The sequence below is a fragment of the Mirounga angustirostris genome, unplaced genomic scaffold, assembly GCF_029215605.1.
Source record: "Mirounga angustirostris isolate CCGP_5_RB_7025 unplaced genomic scaffold, mMirAng1.0.hap1 SCAF_9, whole genome shotgun sequence".
Taxonomy (NCBI): domain Eukaryota; kingdom Metazoa; phylum Chordata; class Mammalia; order Carnivora; family Phocidae; genus Mirounga; species Mirounga angustirostris.
The window spans coordinates 19,057,132-19,072,101 of NW_026991717.1; the positions used below are offsets into that span (position 1 = coordinate 19,057,132).

At 47.3% G+C, this 14,970-nt stretch overlaps 1 protein-coding gene across 2 annotated transcripts in view; it reads right to left on the reverse strand.

Annotated features, from left to right (window-relative positions):
• Positions 1-14,970, reverse strand: part of ADAMTS17 (ADAM metallopeptidase with thrombospondin type 1 motif 17) — a 343,861-nt gene that overhangs the window by 324,153 nt on the left and 4,738 nt on the right. For both annotated transcript variants that reach the window (XM_064569986.1, XM_064569985.1), the window contains exon 3: positions 7,623-7,788. In XM_064569986.1, coding sequence (XP_064426056.1) covers positions 7,623-7,788 — 166 coding nt within the window. The remainder of the gene's footprint in view (positions 1-7,622; positions 7,789-14,970) is intronic.

Here is a 14,970-nt window from a genome sequence, read left to right on the forward strand (position 1 = left end):
AATGGGTAAAAAATAATAGGTAAAATGAAAGTGAAGGTATTCGAAGGTTCTTAACATCGTGAAGCATAGATACCCGGTGCCTTACAGACTTCCCTAAGACAAATATATTTTTTTAACTTTTAAGGTAACAACAAAAATGTGGAATAGATTATAAACTTGCACATCAATGGAAGAAGGAAGGGGCAGTTGAGACTATCTGGTGAAGCTGAAAGAAAGGAAGAGAAACAACAAAAAGAAACAGAAGCAAAGAAAAAGCACAGTATTGTCAGCCAAAAACAAAATATTCAAGATGGTGGAAATAAATGTAATTTTACCAGAAACAGCACAAATGTAAAAATACTAATGTTGCTGGGTGCCTGGATGGCTCAGTCGGTTAAGCATATTCCTTAGGCTCAGGTCATGATCTCAGGGTCCTGGGATCAAGCCCCACGTCGGGCTCCCTGCTCAGCGGGGAGTCTACTTGTCTCCCTCTCTCTCTCTCAAATAAATAGATAAAATCTTTAAAAAAATACTAACATCACTAATGAAAAGACAGTTATTCTCAAACTGGACATTTTTTTAAAAATGTGGATACATAATAATACTTCTAAGAAGCATATGTAAAACATCATGATAAAGACTGAAAATAAAACTAAGGGAAAGGAAACATCAGGCAAACATTGACCAAAATAAAAACTCTGGCAATATTAATATTAGGTACACACAGCTAGGAAGCCAAAAGTTTTACTAGGGCTAAAAAACGGTCCATTACCCGTAATGTAAAAAGAGTAACTCATCAGGAATATGGCTCCTACGCTTGAATACAGCAAACAACACTGTCTCGTAACATACAGTGAAAATTGATCGAATTGAAAGGTGAGATTGGCCAAACCACGAAAGTTATGAGATTTTTAACATGTCTCTAGTTAAAACAAATAAATCAAGCAAGTCAAAATTAATGATAGGAATGATTTTGACATCACAAGTTTGAGCTAATGAACATATATACAGAACATTGTCCACAACAATTAAAGAATACACATTCTTCTAATTTACACGTAAAACACTTATTAAAACAACAACAAAAAAATGCCTAAACTCTAAACCGCAATGCAAATCTCAACCATTACCAAAGAATCAGTATTATACGGAATGCAATATGGCCGACAAGCTTCTACCAGACCTAACCCTCCTGTAGAGAGCAACCAGAAATCTGAACAATATACAAAAACCCAATGACCTGAGGACTGGAAAGTGAGCCAATGCAGTAAGATTCTGGGGGTGGAGGAGGGGTGGTGGGTGGTCAAGGCTAGGAAGAAAAGAACAGCACAGGGGGCTGAAGACAGGCCTAGCCATGCTTTACAGGGTATCTTATACTCTAGTAGAAGATCCGTAAGACAGAGTTCAGGGCAACAAAGTGATGGGGCGGTAACTGAGGACAAGCTGGAAAGGCATTCCCATAACTGAATTACAGTATGTTGTTGTAATCATTCTATTTTATTATTGTTGCTGTTAATCCCTTTCTATGCCTAATATATAAATTAAACATTATCATATATATGTACATATAGGAAAATACATAGTAGACACTGGGTTTGGTACTATCCATGGTTTCGGCATCCACCAGGGGTCTTGAACGTATCCCTCATGACGGTGGCTTCTTCTGGGGAGTAAGTTAGAGGGATGATACAGGATGGGGTGGGGGGACACTCAGTCATATCCATAAATGTTAATTTCTCTCAAAAAAACAAAAAAGTACTGAAGCAGATACAGATCTTAACATTGGTTAAATCTGAAAGCTGGGTTTATGGACTTCTGGTTTTTCTTTTGTGTGTGTGCGTCATTTCTGTTTTTGCCTTCGTCTTTTTGCCCGTTTTAAATATTTCAGAACGAAAAATAATTTAAACCCGTTACATTTGTTTACTTCTGCACTGTCTCCCCCACCAAACCATAAGCTCCCCAGAGGCAGGGACCATGCTACGTCAAGCTCACTCCAGTGTGCCCAATGTCTAGGGGGTCAACAAATACTTAATGGCCAAATAAATGGAAAAATAAGAGGGAAAATGTAAGCATATGACCTCTAAGGGCAACTTCTGGTCTAGAAACACTAAGATTCCTTGATTTCGTTGTGGATTTGTTCAAGAGGCAAGAATGGCAGATTCAAGAAGAATAACGAGAGCTTTCAGCTCCTAACTCAGTGCCCTGTAGGGTTTCTCTTTCTCTCCCACTTAATACAGAATGAAGGCATTGAAGTGGTCCCCTAAGGATGAAGAATGGGGGTACAAAAAATAATTACAAGCATGGCAGCTGCTACAAGAGTTAAAATTTGCTAGCAGCTAAGTGACAAGTTGTGCATTATCTCCTGTAACACTCACAAAACCACTAAGAGATAGAGGACATTACTTAGCTGCAGATGATGAAACCGAAGGTCAGAGGGACTCAGTCCTTTCTACCTTGGCTGAGGCTATGCAGCTCCTTCAGTATTTACCAAGAAAAATATGTGAACAGATGACCAACCAGCTATGACATCTATTCTTATAGAAAGGATCCTTTTGTACAGCCTGTTTCTAATTTCTCCTAAATTTGTTTTTTACCCTTTAGGCATTTGTGAGTGTTCCCATGAACATGCCCCCCAACCCCCGCCCACAACGGGGCTGGAAGGAGCACGTCCTCCCTCATCTGCGTGTTCCTCAGCAATAACCCTGCGAAGCAGACAAGACTGGCATCATTTCAATGTTACAGATGAGAAAATACAGGCTGTTAGGGTACTGAATTGTGTACTCTAACTTCAGCAACTTAGAGTACCACTGTGTTTGAAGAGAGGGTCTTTAAAGAGGTAATTAAGTGAAAATGACATCATCAATAGGCTCTAATCCAACATAACTAGTGTTCTTATAAGCACAGGAGATTAGGACACAGACATGCACAGAGAGAAGACCGTGTGAGGACACAGGGAGAGGGTGGCCGTCTACAAACCAAGGAAAGGGGCCTTTGAGAAACCAACCCTACCGACACCTTGATCTTGGACTTCTGGCCTCCAGAATTGTAAGGAAATAAATGCCTACTGTTTAAGCCACCCAGGCTGTGGTACTTTATTCTGGCAGCCCTAAGAGTCACAGGTATCAAGGGACTCTGCTGGGGTCACACCCAAGAAAGACAGAGTCAGGCTTCTAGCACTCTTCTTCTTTCTTTCCCCCGGAATAATACTTAAAATAGTGGTGTCTGTTTTTAGAGTTAATATTTTTATCTGTAAATAAACACTTAAAAGATTAAGATGAGAAACTCAGAGCAGCATGTTTAATTCCATTTATTTTGGGTTCTTCCAGTTGAGATGCAGAACAACATGGGAGACCATCACTACCACTGAAACAACAAAAAAAACACTGCATAAACTATGAAATCATTTTTTTTTTTTTTTATCCACTGGAGAGCCAAGGTCTCAATGAAGTTGAGAGGAGAACCAAATCTCAGAGGGACTGAGCCCTTCCTAAGTGAGCCAAGACCGGTAGCCACACGTATCCCCACAGCCCAGGTGGGATGAGGAGCTGAAGCAGCCGCAGACAGAGGACCTTGTAGAAGTGAGAAGGAACCAGCCAAATTCTTATCAACCATGTGAGCCGAAAGGATGGATTAGATCTGGAGGAGGGGTGCCCTGAATCTACTGCGCCAGACTTTTACCAAGTATGGCAGCCTGCAGGAAGTCGGGACAAGGACAGAGAGCAGAATGATACCTCCACGGTGACGTGGAGACTGGGACCTACGCTCTTCCAGTCCTGCCTCAAGACATGTGAAACCAGTGGAGAACTGAAAGTAGTTAAAGTTGCAATCCAGATCAACCCACCTCAACTCCCGATTAAGCAGTAGAGTTGATCTCCTGAATCCGCTGCCGCTTTGTCACTACAAGAGAAGCCAGCTGAGAACAGGCTGTCAGAGAGAGAAACACTTGCCGCGAAGCCCAGCCTGGCTAAGCCTACCTGAGGTCCACCCTCCCGCTCTGCTCCTCAGTTCCATGAGCCCGGGACAGTGATGTTGAGTGGTTAAGCCGGTCTGATTTGTCATTTCCAACCAAAGGAATCTTAATGGACGTAAACAGGAGTCCCAACCAATGATTTATTACTGATCATATATAAAATTGTTAGGCAAATTATTGCATAAGTTGGCAATACGCAATTTCTGAAGAGTTATGGCATCTTCTAAATACTCACTAAAATGCACTTTATAACACTACAAATGAACCAAACAATACTACAAAATAACTACAATGGTTTTTTTAAACAATCATAACAGAACTGAAAGTAGACATCAATGTCTTTGCAGATACCATTGTTGGGTGGTGTATTCGTGTTTTAACGAGCACACCGAAACACTGTCGGATCCCTACCTTGACAGTGCCTTGTAGGAAGTTTTAATATTCTGCCATCTACCTCAACCATCCACATGTTACATCTACCACGATGGAGGAGACAGAGATTGAAATTGTTACTAAAGCCCATGAAAATGGGGAGATTCTAAACTGAATCCAAATGGAGAAATTAAAATAAGCACAGAAGACAGATTAAAAAGTTTTGAAATCAAGATTGAGAAACGTTTCAAAATAGCCAAAGTACCATTTTCGCTGTTGAGAATAGCCCCCCAAACCTTTAAAAACTCATGCTGTGAGACCAAAAGAACGAACAAAAGAGAAAGAAAAAAAGAAAGGCTCACAGACTCCATATTTTTCATGCCAAGTTCCAATCTGGAGTGACACTTTATGAATCATTTTATAAGGTCCTAAAAATAAGAAGCAATAAAGGTAATAGGATCCTCTCTCTGGGAGCCCCAAAGACTGCTAGAAATGCAATTTCTTCCCTATGAGAAGGCAGTGGGTTCTTCCAGGTGGCCTTGTCCCTGTGTTAGTCTCTCTGTCTGCCTAGAGAACAGGGTGGCTTACCAGAGTTCAACTCTCAGGTAAACTGAGTGCTTCATGGAGAAGGAAGAATTATCAGACTCCTTCTCACCTGCAAGAGCCAGCCAGTTACTCCCAGGCCAGGTCCAAGGTTGGGGTAACACAAGATTCAAGACAAGGCACAATGACACCTAAGACAGCCATGTTCAGCCATAAAGAATATGTGCCCACAGGAAATCCTGGATGACTCATCTGATTCCTATTTCCAAGGAAGCCAAAAATATATCTTGCTGGTTTCCCAGTAAATTGATTTTCCCAATTTCTCAATGAAATTTCTAAATTCCCAGGAAGTCAACCCACACTCGATAGGACCTAACTGCTTTATCAGCGAAACCTATTAGAAGGCCCACTGTCCTTCTCAACACAGCAACAAAGTTTACGAGTATTTCACACAAAGCAAGAAGGACTGGAAAGAAATAGACACCTTTCTCCGGTGTCTGTGTTCCTACCCAGGACACAGTCCGAGTTGGCCCCACCTTATTAAGTACGCACATCGCCCTCACACTGCAGAGCACAATGACGTGAGACGTGGGGACAGTGAAGGGGAGATGGTTTTTTAAGCAAATTCAGAGATTTCTTGCATGGCTGCTCTTATTTAAACTTCCTTTCTATCACTTCCTCCCCACCCAGGTTTTGTTCATTTCATTTCCTTCATTATAGGCTAAACATTCTATCAAAAGGGTGCCTTGAAACCAGCCTCAGGGAGAAAAATGCAGACCCGAGCACAATTTATCATGTTGTCAGCAATCCTGGGTATCGCGCATGCCCCTAAAGAGGATGGCAGCGGGTAATGAGACAAATATTCCATGATATCATCCACAAACACCCTGGGTTTCTGATCCTGACTAGCAGTTGATGAGCGCCGGCTTGAATAGAGGGAAAAGTGAGACTAAAACGTATTTGCCCTTGGACTTCATTGTGGGGCCCCTGCCTGGTGGTTCTCACCTGAAGAACCCACTTCCGATGGCCCACTGGTGCTATTACTCATGTTTAATACTCCTTAGCGCGGTGGTTCTCAGCACCAGCTGAACATTAGAACTACCTGGGGAGATTTTAAATCACCAGCTGCCCAGACTGTGCCCGAAACCAGTGAAAGCAGCTCTCCGGGGGCAGGACCCAGGCGTGAGAAGCCGTTAAGCTTCCCCAGGTGATGCCAAAGGACAACCAGCCCTGAGACCCCCCTGCCTCGGTATAATCCCCCTGCCTCTGAAACAATATATTCAGATTAGCAGAAAATGCATACAGATGTAGAATGACCAATAGTCACTTACTTTGAAAGCAGATTAAAAAAAAAAAAAAAACAAAACTGCTCCACCAAGACTGTCAGGGGGCTGACGTTTAAAATAAGATCTCAGCATCAGGCCCGAACACACAACCCACCAACTTCCCCAAGCCCCTGCTTCCGATTCAAGAGTGTGTTTTAGTTACTAATCATTTCGTGCTGAGGTCCACCTTCCCCTACGTTTGTAAGGGTACAGGAAGGAGCAGAGCAAAACCCTCCTGTGTGGTAGCATTCTCTATCACTCAGAGCTCTCCTGGGGTTTCAGAGATGGCCTTGATTCAGCAAAATCGCCGCCGCTCTCTCCCTGCCGAATGCAGACCAGCTAAGGAGGGCAGCTACCTGGATAAGATCAGGTCTACAGGCAACAACTGAGCTAAGCTGCAACGCTTGTTCATATATCCCAAAGCTGTCCCAAAGGACAGTCATATCACTGATGTATTTCCAAGGTCGCTGGAATACCAGAGACACTATATTTTTTTTTATCCAAGGGTAAGTCTTTAAAACTACAAAAGCACAGCTCCCAAAGAGGAGCCGTGGGGTCCCATGCCCTCCATCCAGGGAGGAAATGCCACCTGTGAGCAGCAGTCTTCATCAGGGGACACTCCCAGGAAGACGGCTGGTGACACAGCAGTGGCCATTTCAGTGACCGTGAAATGTTCTTAAACAGCTGACCGTGAATCCACAGGTTGCTCGAACAGAGGCACAGAATATAAGAACCGTGGGTTCTCACCCCAAGCTACTTAGTAGAATCACTTTTAAAAACACGGACACCCCAGTCACACCCCAGACCAACTGGATCAGGATGCTGGGGGATAGGCCAGTGCCAGGTACTGTGTAAAGCAGTGGTTCCCACACCTTTGCACGCATCAGAAGCGCGAACCTGTGAAGCGACTGATTCCTGGACCCACCCCCCCAGTTTCTGATGCAGGAAGTCCGGGGCGGGGGGACCTGAGAACGTGCAGATGACAGGGTCCCAGGCCACAGCACTGATGCCGCTGAGAATCGTGGCTTCCGAGGCCCCCCCCAGGTGCAGCCAGGCCTGGGGACCCCCGCATTGAAGAGCCCGCTCTGGCCAGGGAGGGAGGGAATTCTCAGTCTAGCTCTGCCACCAACCTAGGGTTTGATAACAAATAAGCCATCAAGGTTTGGGGGACCTCAACTCGTTCCTGATCTATACAATCGAGGCACTGCATCAGTGGGATACTGGGTGCCTTCCCTCTTCAAAGGGCTGCTATACAGGAAATGCTAATGCTAATCCAGACAGAGGGGGAAAGGCGGTGGCCTTAGGGGAAATGAACACAACAGCTTAAAATACAGGGGAAGGAAGCTTGCTGCTCACAGGACTTCAGTGCGCCTGGGGACATGCAGTGGTGCCGAACGGCATGTGCTGTCCAGTGTGTGGTTTCCCAGACTCACCTGTTAGAACCTGGCAGAGCTGCCCAGGGACCTGGGCCTCGGTGGAGGGGCTGGGTGCCAAGGACCATTTGCGCCTGACCAGGTGCTCTCGTGTGCTGAGCGGGCCCTGGGAATTGTTGAGGGGCTGGATTAGCACCTGCTCCTGCCCAAGCTGGATGAGGCCAACCTGCCCAGAAAGAGGAAAAAGGGACATGAGTCATCCTCGTTCACGCACACCCACAACCCCGACAACCCGAGGGCAGCAAGGCCACCTGGCTATGGCCTGGGCCTCAGGTCTGGGCTTTTGCTTTGCAGCGTGCTCTGATTGACTGAGCCCAGGAAGGAGCATCTGTGGGACTTGAGACATCCCACCCCATGGCTATGTGGGGCGGGGGGGCACAGGGTCGGAGGTGCAGAGATATATACAACGGCACCCACTTCCCGGGTTCATTATTTTATTAGTAATAAAAAGAACTTTCTTTTAAAAGTTATTTTTAAAATCATCCTCCAAAAGTCCACTTGAGGAGGCAATGCCAAAAGTGTTGGGGATGAATGACAATTACATACTTAATGGGGGAAAAAAAAAGTATCTTATCCCTGGGGATATTAAGAATGAAAGGATGGAGCCAGTCTTATAGTGTTAATAGCTTTGTGATAGGGGATTTGTACATTTTTTCAGAACTTGTGGTATTTAAGAGAAATCGACGGAGTAGCCAATGGATTAGATTTGTGATTCTAATTTAAAGTCCATCATGGACTTAGATTCGTGATTTTAAAATCTTAGTAGGTTTAGAAGCAGTATTAGAATGTGTAAGAGAACTTAAGACTTCCCACGTTTATAAGACTCGCTTATTAGGTTTGTAGGAATCACTGATACACTTGCAAAGGGCTTCTTAGCCAACCAAAGAACTTGAAAAGGAAATTGACTACGTTACATTCCTCAATGCAGTTTTAAAGGTTTAAAAGTTGTTAATCACCAAATTTACAAGTGGCGCCAAATATCATCCAAAGTTCCCTTGAAAAGGATTGCAAAAAACCTCTGAGATAAAGGGGATTAAGAGTACACTTATCTAGATGAGCGTGGGCAAATGTATAGGATTGTTGAATCATATTGTACACCTGAAACTAATATAACACTTAATTATACTTCAATAAAAGTTTTTAAAACTTGCTAGATTAGAAATAGGACGTGACTTGTAAATTGAAGGAAAAATTTAGGAACTAGGATTTTTAATTTGCCACTTTAATAGAGTGAATATTAATTCTAAAATACATATATATATATATGGTGCAGAGAACTCTTCCCATCCCTTGGAACCAATGCTGAGGCATGAAACCAATTTGTGCTCCTTCCCTGGGATACCTGCTGCTAGCTTCCCTTCTGAGGTGTCAACAAAGCAAGGTAAACCTCCCACAAGGAACCCCACTGGGCCCCAGGCTGGAGGAGGACCCGAGTTTGCAAAATGGGCTGTGCGGCCCACAGCGCCTCCTCCGGGTGGATGCCCAGGACCACCCTGGCTAAACAGAGTCCATGGATCAAGCAGATCAGTCTACGTCTGAAATGAGCATCATCTCTTCTCTCCCCACTGAGTCTCTTTTCTAAAGGCCGTGTCACACAGAAACAGTGCTTCTCAAACTCCAATGCATGTGAAAATCACCCAGACGTCTTGGGTAGACCCCGAGGATGTGCATTTCTAACTAGCCCCCATGTGACACCAATGCTGGTGGTCCGGGGCCCCCACTTTGAGAAGCACTGCTCTCCAGCACAGCAAGTCCTCTGGTCTCAAGGACAGAGCTCACTCAAGCCAAATGGTAGACCTCCTCCGCATTCGGAAAGGATGCCTGGACACCAAGCCTCTCTGAAAGTAAACCAGATCAACTAATACGATCGCCTCCAACATTGAGTCCCCAAAACACAGGGTGAGACCGTACTTACAGTTCCTAGCAGATTTCAAGGTTTCCATTTCATTAGAACTTCTGCCAAGAACAACTCAGAGATTTTACTGCCCAAATAAAACTGTCTTAAAGTGGCATTGCATGACCCGCGAGAAAGCACGGCTTTCTTCCTTCTCCTTTGAAGTTAGAACTTGAATTTGTTCACGAAGATACTTTGGGGAGAAGGAAGAAGTGGAAGCAGAAGGTGGCTGTGGGGGTTACGCAGAGCTCCGCTGGGGCTGTACCTAAAGAAAGCCTCAGTGCCGAACATACACCTCAGTAACCACGGCAAACACTTCCATGTGTCGAAATAAAGTTGGCAGGTGGGGCATAGCACATGGGATGAGCCCCATGTGGAAGGAGCCCTGTGCTCCCCGGAGGATATGCTCAACTTGGACCCCTCCTAAAATGCTCTGGCTTTGGCAGGTCACAGACCCCCCCAGGTCTAGCACTTTCAAAGCCAGTTACCCCTTTGGTCTAGCGTTGGCCTTCACAAGCTACAGTGTAAAAGGCCAGGGAGCGGGTAACTCTCATGCAATGCAACAGAGAGGCATGGCATGCACGTGCACACCCCCCAGCCACAAGCAGAAGCAGCCCCTTTGCTTTGGCAGGTCTTGCTTGCAGGGACCCACATGCTGGTTTCCACCCCTTCATGGAGGACAACGGTAACACAGGTAAGATGATTACATGGACTGGCAGACCGTACCCTACCTGGCAGCTACTTACCCTCCTGGGACCCGGCTTGCAAGCAGACATGGCCAGGACTAGCACCCAGGAGCGAGGGGGCCCGGCACAGCCCCCACCCTGGGGAGCCAGCGCAAGGAAGGACTTTCCCCGCCCCTCCCCCAGTCCCAGGCTGTCACAGGCTCCCTGACATCTCTTCATGCTCATCTTGTCATCACATTACCAATGATACAATGTGCTGTTGAAAAGTACCATTTGTGGGCGCCTGGGTGGCTCAGTTGGTTAAGCGAATGCCTTCGGCTCAGGTCATGATCCTGGAGCCCCGGGATCGAGTCCCGCATCAGGTTCCCTGCTCGGCGGGGAGTCTGCTTCTCCCTCTGACCCTCCCCTCTCATGCTCTATCTCATTCTCTCTCTCAAATAAATAAATAAAATCTTAAAAAAAAAAAAAGTACCATTTGTAACCCCCCCCCCCACACACACACACAGAGGTGCCATCTAGCCCCAGGGAAAACACTTGACAGCCCTCCTGATCTTTCCCCGACCTTCCCTCTTCCTACCCCCTTCCTCCCAAAAACATCCCCCTCCCCTGGCACTTGTGTAGCCCCACTGCCTTATGGGCCATTTGTCACAACCTGAGAGTTTGTTCCTTTGCGACAGGATCACAATTAGCCCTCATTTTTTCCCATTATCTGCCACATGATAGTTACTCAAGAAAATGCGAGTGGAGTAGAAGAGAAGAGAATGGATTGGATTGGACTGGAATGGACAGGACTAGCCCTGCCTTTCCGCAGTCCCCCTTACTCACAGGCTCTCATCCCTGGCTACAAAGAAGAGCCATCTGGGGGAACTCCTGATGGTCAGGCCCCAGGCTCTCTCGTTGGTGGGCCCCATCTCCGGAGTTCCTGATCCAGTCTGTCTGGGTGGGCCTGAGAGCTTGAATTCCTAACAGGTTCCCAGGTGCTGCTGCTGGCTTGGGACCACATTTTGAGGATCACCGGCCTCGAGGCAACGGGGAACATTTCTGGCCGTTGACTGGGGGTTCCCTGGTCATAGCAGTGTGGGAGGTACTGGAGGAGGAGGGCATATGGAAGCACGAGGTGACGAGCCTCGAGCCTCGGGTTGTGGAAGCGGGAAGGAAGACGTCTGTGCAAGAGAGATTCTGAAGGAAGAACTGACCATCTTTGTGGCTGACTCTAGTGATCAGAAGCGGGGGGAGCTGGTGGTGACGGGCCCATGTTATAGGGGGGAGGGTGGCTTTGGGAAGAAGACCAAGAATCTGTTTAGGCACCTGGTGTTTGCAGAGGCAACAGCTGGACTTTGCAGGGGGTTGTTGTGGTATTGGTATATAACTGGTATTAAGAGCTCGCCAGGAGATCTCAAAGAGCAGCCAGGGTTGAGAACCACGGTGCTGGCTTTTAGCTAGGTGCCGGAGACGCTGGGCACCTCCTGCCTTGAGTTAGATGTCTGGAGATAGCCTGGATTTGAACTGGACCTTCCTCTGACCCCGGGGCTCTAGGCCCTGCCCTGGCTTCCAGCCCCCAGCTGCCCCGGGGCCCCAGAAGCTGGGCGGGGCTGCACAGATTTGCATTCATCCTCTGGTCACCACCCATGCTGAGAAGTGAGACATGGGGATGTCCTTCCAAGGCACGGCATCCATGAGCCTGAGGTTGCAGGAGATGAAAGGGGCCTGCAGACTTCATCTGAAGATGCACAGCTATAAAGGAAGGCCTGTGGCAGACAGAACTGGAGGCCCTGAGGCTGCTTGGTTTGAAAGGATGCAATAATCCTCCACGAAGTGGTGCTCTTAAAAGAGATATCTGAAGTTTGCTAAGATGTGGTATCCTACCAAAGCAATATGTGTCCAATAAAATGCATCAGTTATCACCTGATAGTGTAACAGTTCTGAGTGGTTCCTTTGCGATTCTCTTTGTTCCGGGTGCTGGCTTTGAAGGGTTTCTGTACTGCGTTAGGAGAGCGTTATAAATCAGCTAGCGTTAACTCCAGCCCAGGCTCCGAAGCACGACGAGCCCTCCTGGCCACGTGGAAAATGCATGAGGGAGGTACTGACTTTTATCACCTCCGGACATCAGCACAACTTCTCAGCAGAATGGAGAAAATGCTTTTAAGATAATGTTAAAAAAAAAAAAAAAAATATATATATATATATATATATACACACACACATATCTCTGTCCTATAGATGCTCCGGAACTGAAGAACACACCTGTCTGAGGGGAGGACACCGCGTGACTGCCTGCCTTGCTGTCCTATAAAGACCTCACTGGAATTTCAGGGCCCGGGGAGCCCCTTCTTCAGGAGGCTGTGGCTCCTTGGTTAACTGGCGTGGGTTTTAAGTGGCCTTCTCCCTGTCGATGGGTTAGTGTGGGTGGTTTGAGAGGATGGAGCAAATGGGGTTGTTAGCTTGCTTCCTGCGTGAGCAAGTCTGCTTCCAAGAAGCAAAAACAATCCTGTGACTGCAGGCCCTTCTGCAGCTGCCTCCACCTTTCTGGGCGGGCCTCAGCGGAGCTCCTGTGGAAGGAGCATGTCCGACCCCACACGGGCAAGATGGGCTTCCCAGCCTCCGCATCGAGTCCCACTGTCCCTGCCCTGGAGTGCCATCCAGAAACCCCCTGCAAAGTCCAGCTGCTGCCTCTGCAAACACCAGGTGCCTAAACAGATTCTTGGTCTTCTTCCCAAAGCCAACCTCCCCCCTGTAACATGGGCCCGTCACCACCAGCTCCCCCCGCTTCTGATCACTAGAGTCAGCCACAAAGACGGTCAGCTCTTCCTTCAGAATCTCTCTTGCACAGACGTCTTCCTTCCCGCTTCCACAACCCGAGGCTCGAGGCTCGTCGCTCGTCACCTTGTGCTTCCATATGCCCTCCTCCTCCAGTACCTCCCACACTGCTATGACCAGGGAACCCCCAGTCAACGGCCAGAAATGTTCCCCGTTGCCTCGAGGCCGGTGATCCTCAAAATGTGGTCCCAAGCCAGCAGCAGCACCTGGGAACCTGTTAGGAATTCAAGCTCTCAGGCCCACCCAGACAGACGGGATCAGGAACTCCGGAGATGGGGCCCACCAACGAGAGTAAAGAATCCTCCAGGGAACAAAGTTGAGAACCACTCTACGATAAATTCTAAATGCCTTAGGTTGGTACCCAGGGTCTGGCCTCACCTAATCCACATGCTTGTCTGTTCAGTTCCTCTCCTACCATCTCCCTAAAACAACCACCTCCACCCCCATCCCCATCACGCGGCCACCTCGTGGGCCCCTGATCTAGAGAAGAACCTGGCTTTGGAGGCTCTGCCATCACTCCTTCCTCTTAGAACTTGAGGCACAACCCCTTCCGCTCTAATCCTTCTCCCTGAAGACCCCACCCCACCCCAGAGCCACCCCTGCTCTACCCCTCAGCCACCCTACAGGCTCCAGTGTACCTTCCTTCCTGTGCGAACCTGGACTGCCTTCTGAGACAGGGCCCACATTGTATTCCGCTTTGAGGCTTGCTGCGAACCCACCAGAGTGTCCTACACAGGGCAGGTGTGTGATAATGATCTGTTCATTTAGTCGACAGTGTTGACTGATTGGTTGATTTATAACTGGAAAAGTCTGGGCCCCGGAGGGCAACAGAAGAAACGTGTTTTTAATGCCTTATTGTGCCAGGCTCGCCCTAAATGATTTCACAGACTTTATCTTACTTCATTCTATCAACAGCCTCACGAGGCTGATATTATTTACCCCTCCTGGGGCTGCACACAGGACCATTCAGAGGAGATGGCTCACTTAGGATCACAGCCCCAAACGCCCGTGCAGCCTCATTTCCTAAAGAATGAGAACGTGACCGTGCATCTGCGCGCAGAGGCGTGCACAGGGAAAGGATCAGCAGTGACCATGCGTGGCTCCCTCTGACATACTGGCTGCAAAACCATCCCCTGTTGCACGCATCCAAACCCAGGCAGCTGCAGCATTTCAAAGCTCAGGAAATAAGCCCCAAGAATGCAATCAGTCTAAGACGTCTTTGGTTTATCATCCCATCTTGCACTTTTTTCTTTTTTTATGATGTTGCCAACTACATAAAAGTTCAGATGCGGAAATCTAGTTACAGACCGTAGGTGGGATGCTGGGGAGAGTCGCATGGCCGCCATGATGCCCATGAGCGTGGGGGGGGGGGGGGGCAGAAAGTCACCATGAGGCCACATGAACGTCCTTCGAGAGGAAGGGGTGTGACACCTCAGAATTCTCCCATCCATCCAAGTTCTCCCCTTCAAATCCTCCACGCCTCCAAACTTCACACTGTCTTTTCCCTATTTTCCCTAATGTCCTTAATGTCCACTCAACTGTTTCTTTTTATGAGGCTTTAAAAATGTGTGTGCATTTTCCAAATACATTTACGTTGTACACGAGGAGTTCTTCGGTAATATTAAGGGATGACTCTCATAGGACTCTGTGCCTTCGCCACACGTGTACCAATATGACGGTGTAGGACGCTGTAGTTTGGTCTACGTGCTCCCTTCCAAATGTTCTCCATACCGTACAATTTTTGCCGCAGTGGATTTCTGTCTATATGCAATCAAGGGATGCTGTATCAGAAAGCTAGGCGATTTTATAATCAATCAAAAGAGAGTTTGATAATCCTAAAGGAAGAGACAGCAACCTCCCAAACCTGCCCCCTTAATCAGAGGAGACATGGAAAAAAAGCAGGCTGCCCTCTTGATTATGGAGTCCCCCAAAACTCTTCCAAGCCACCTGC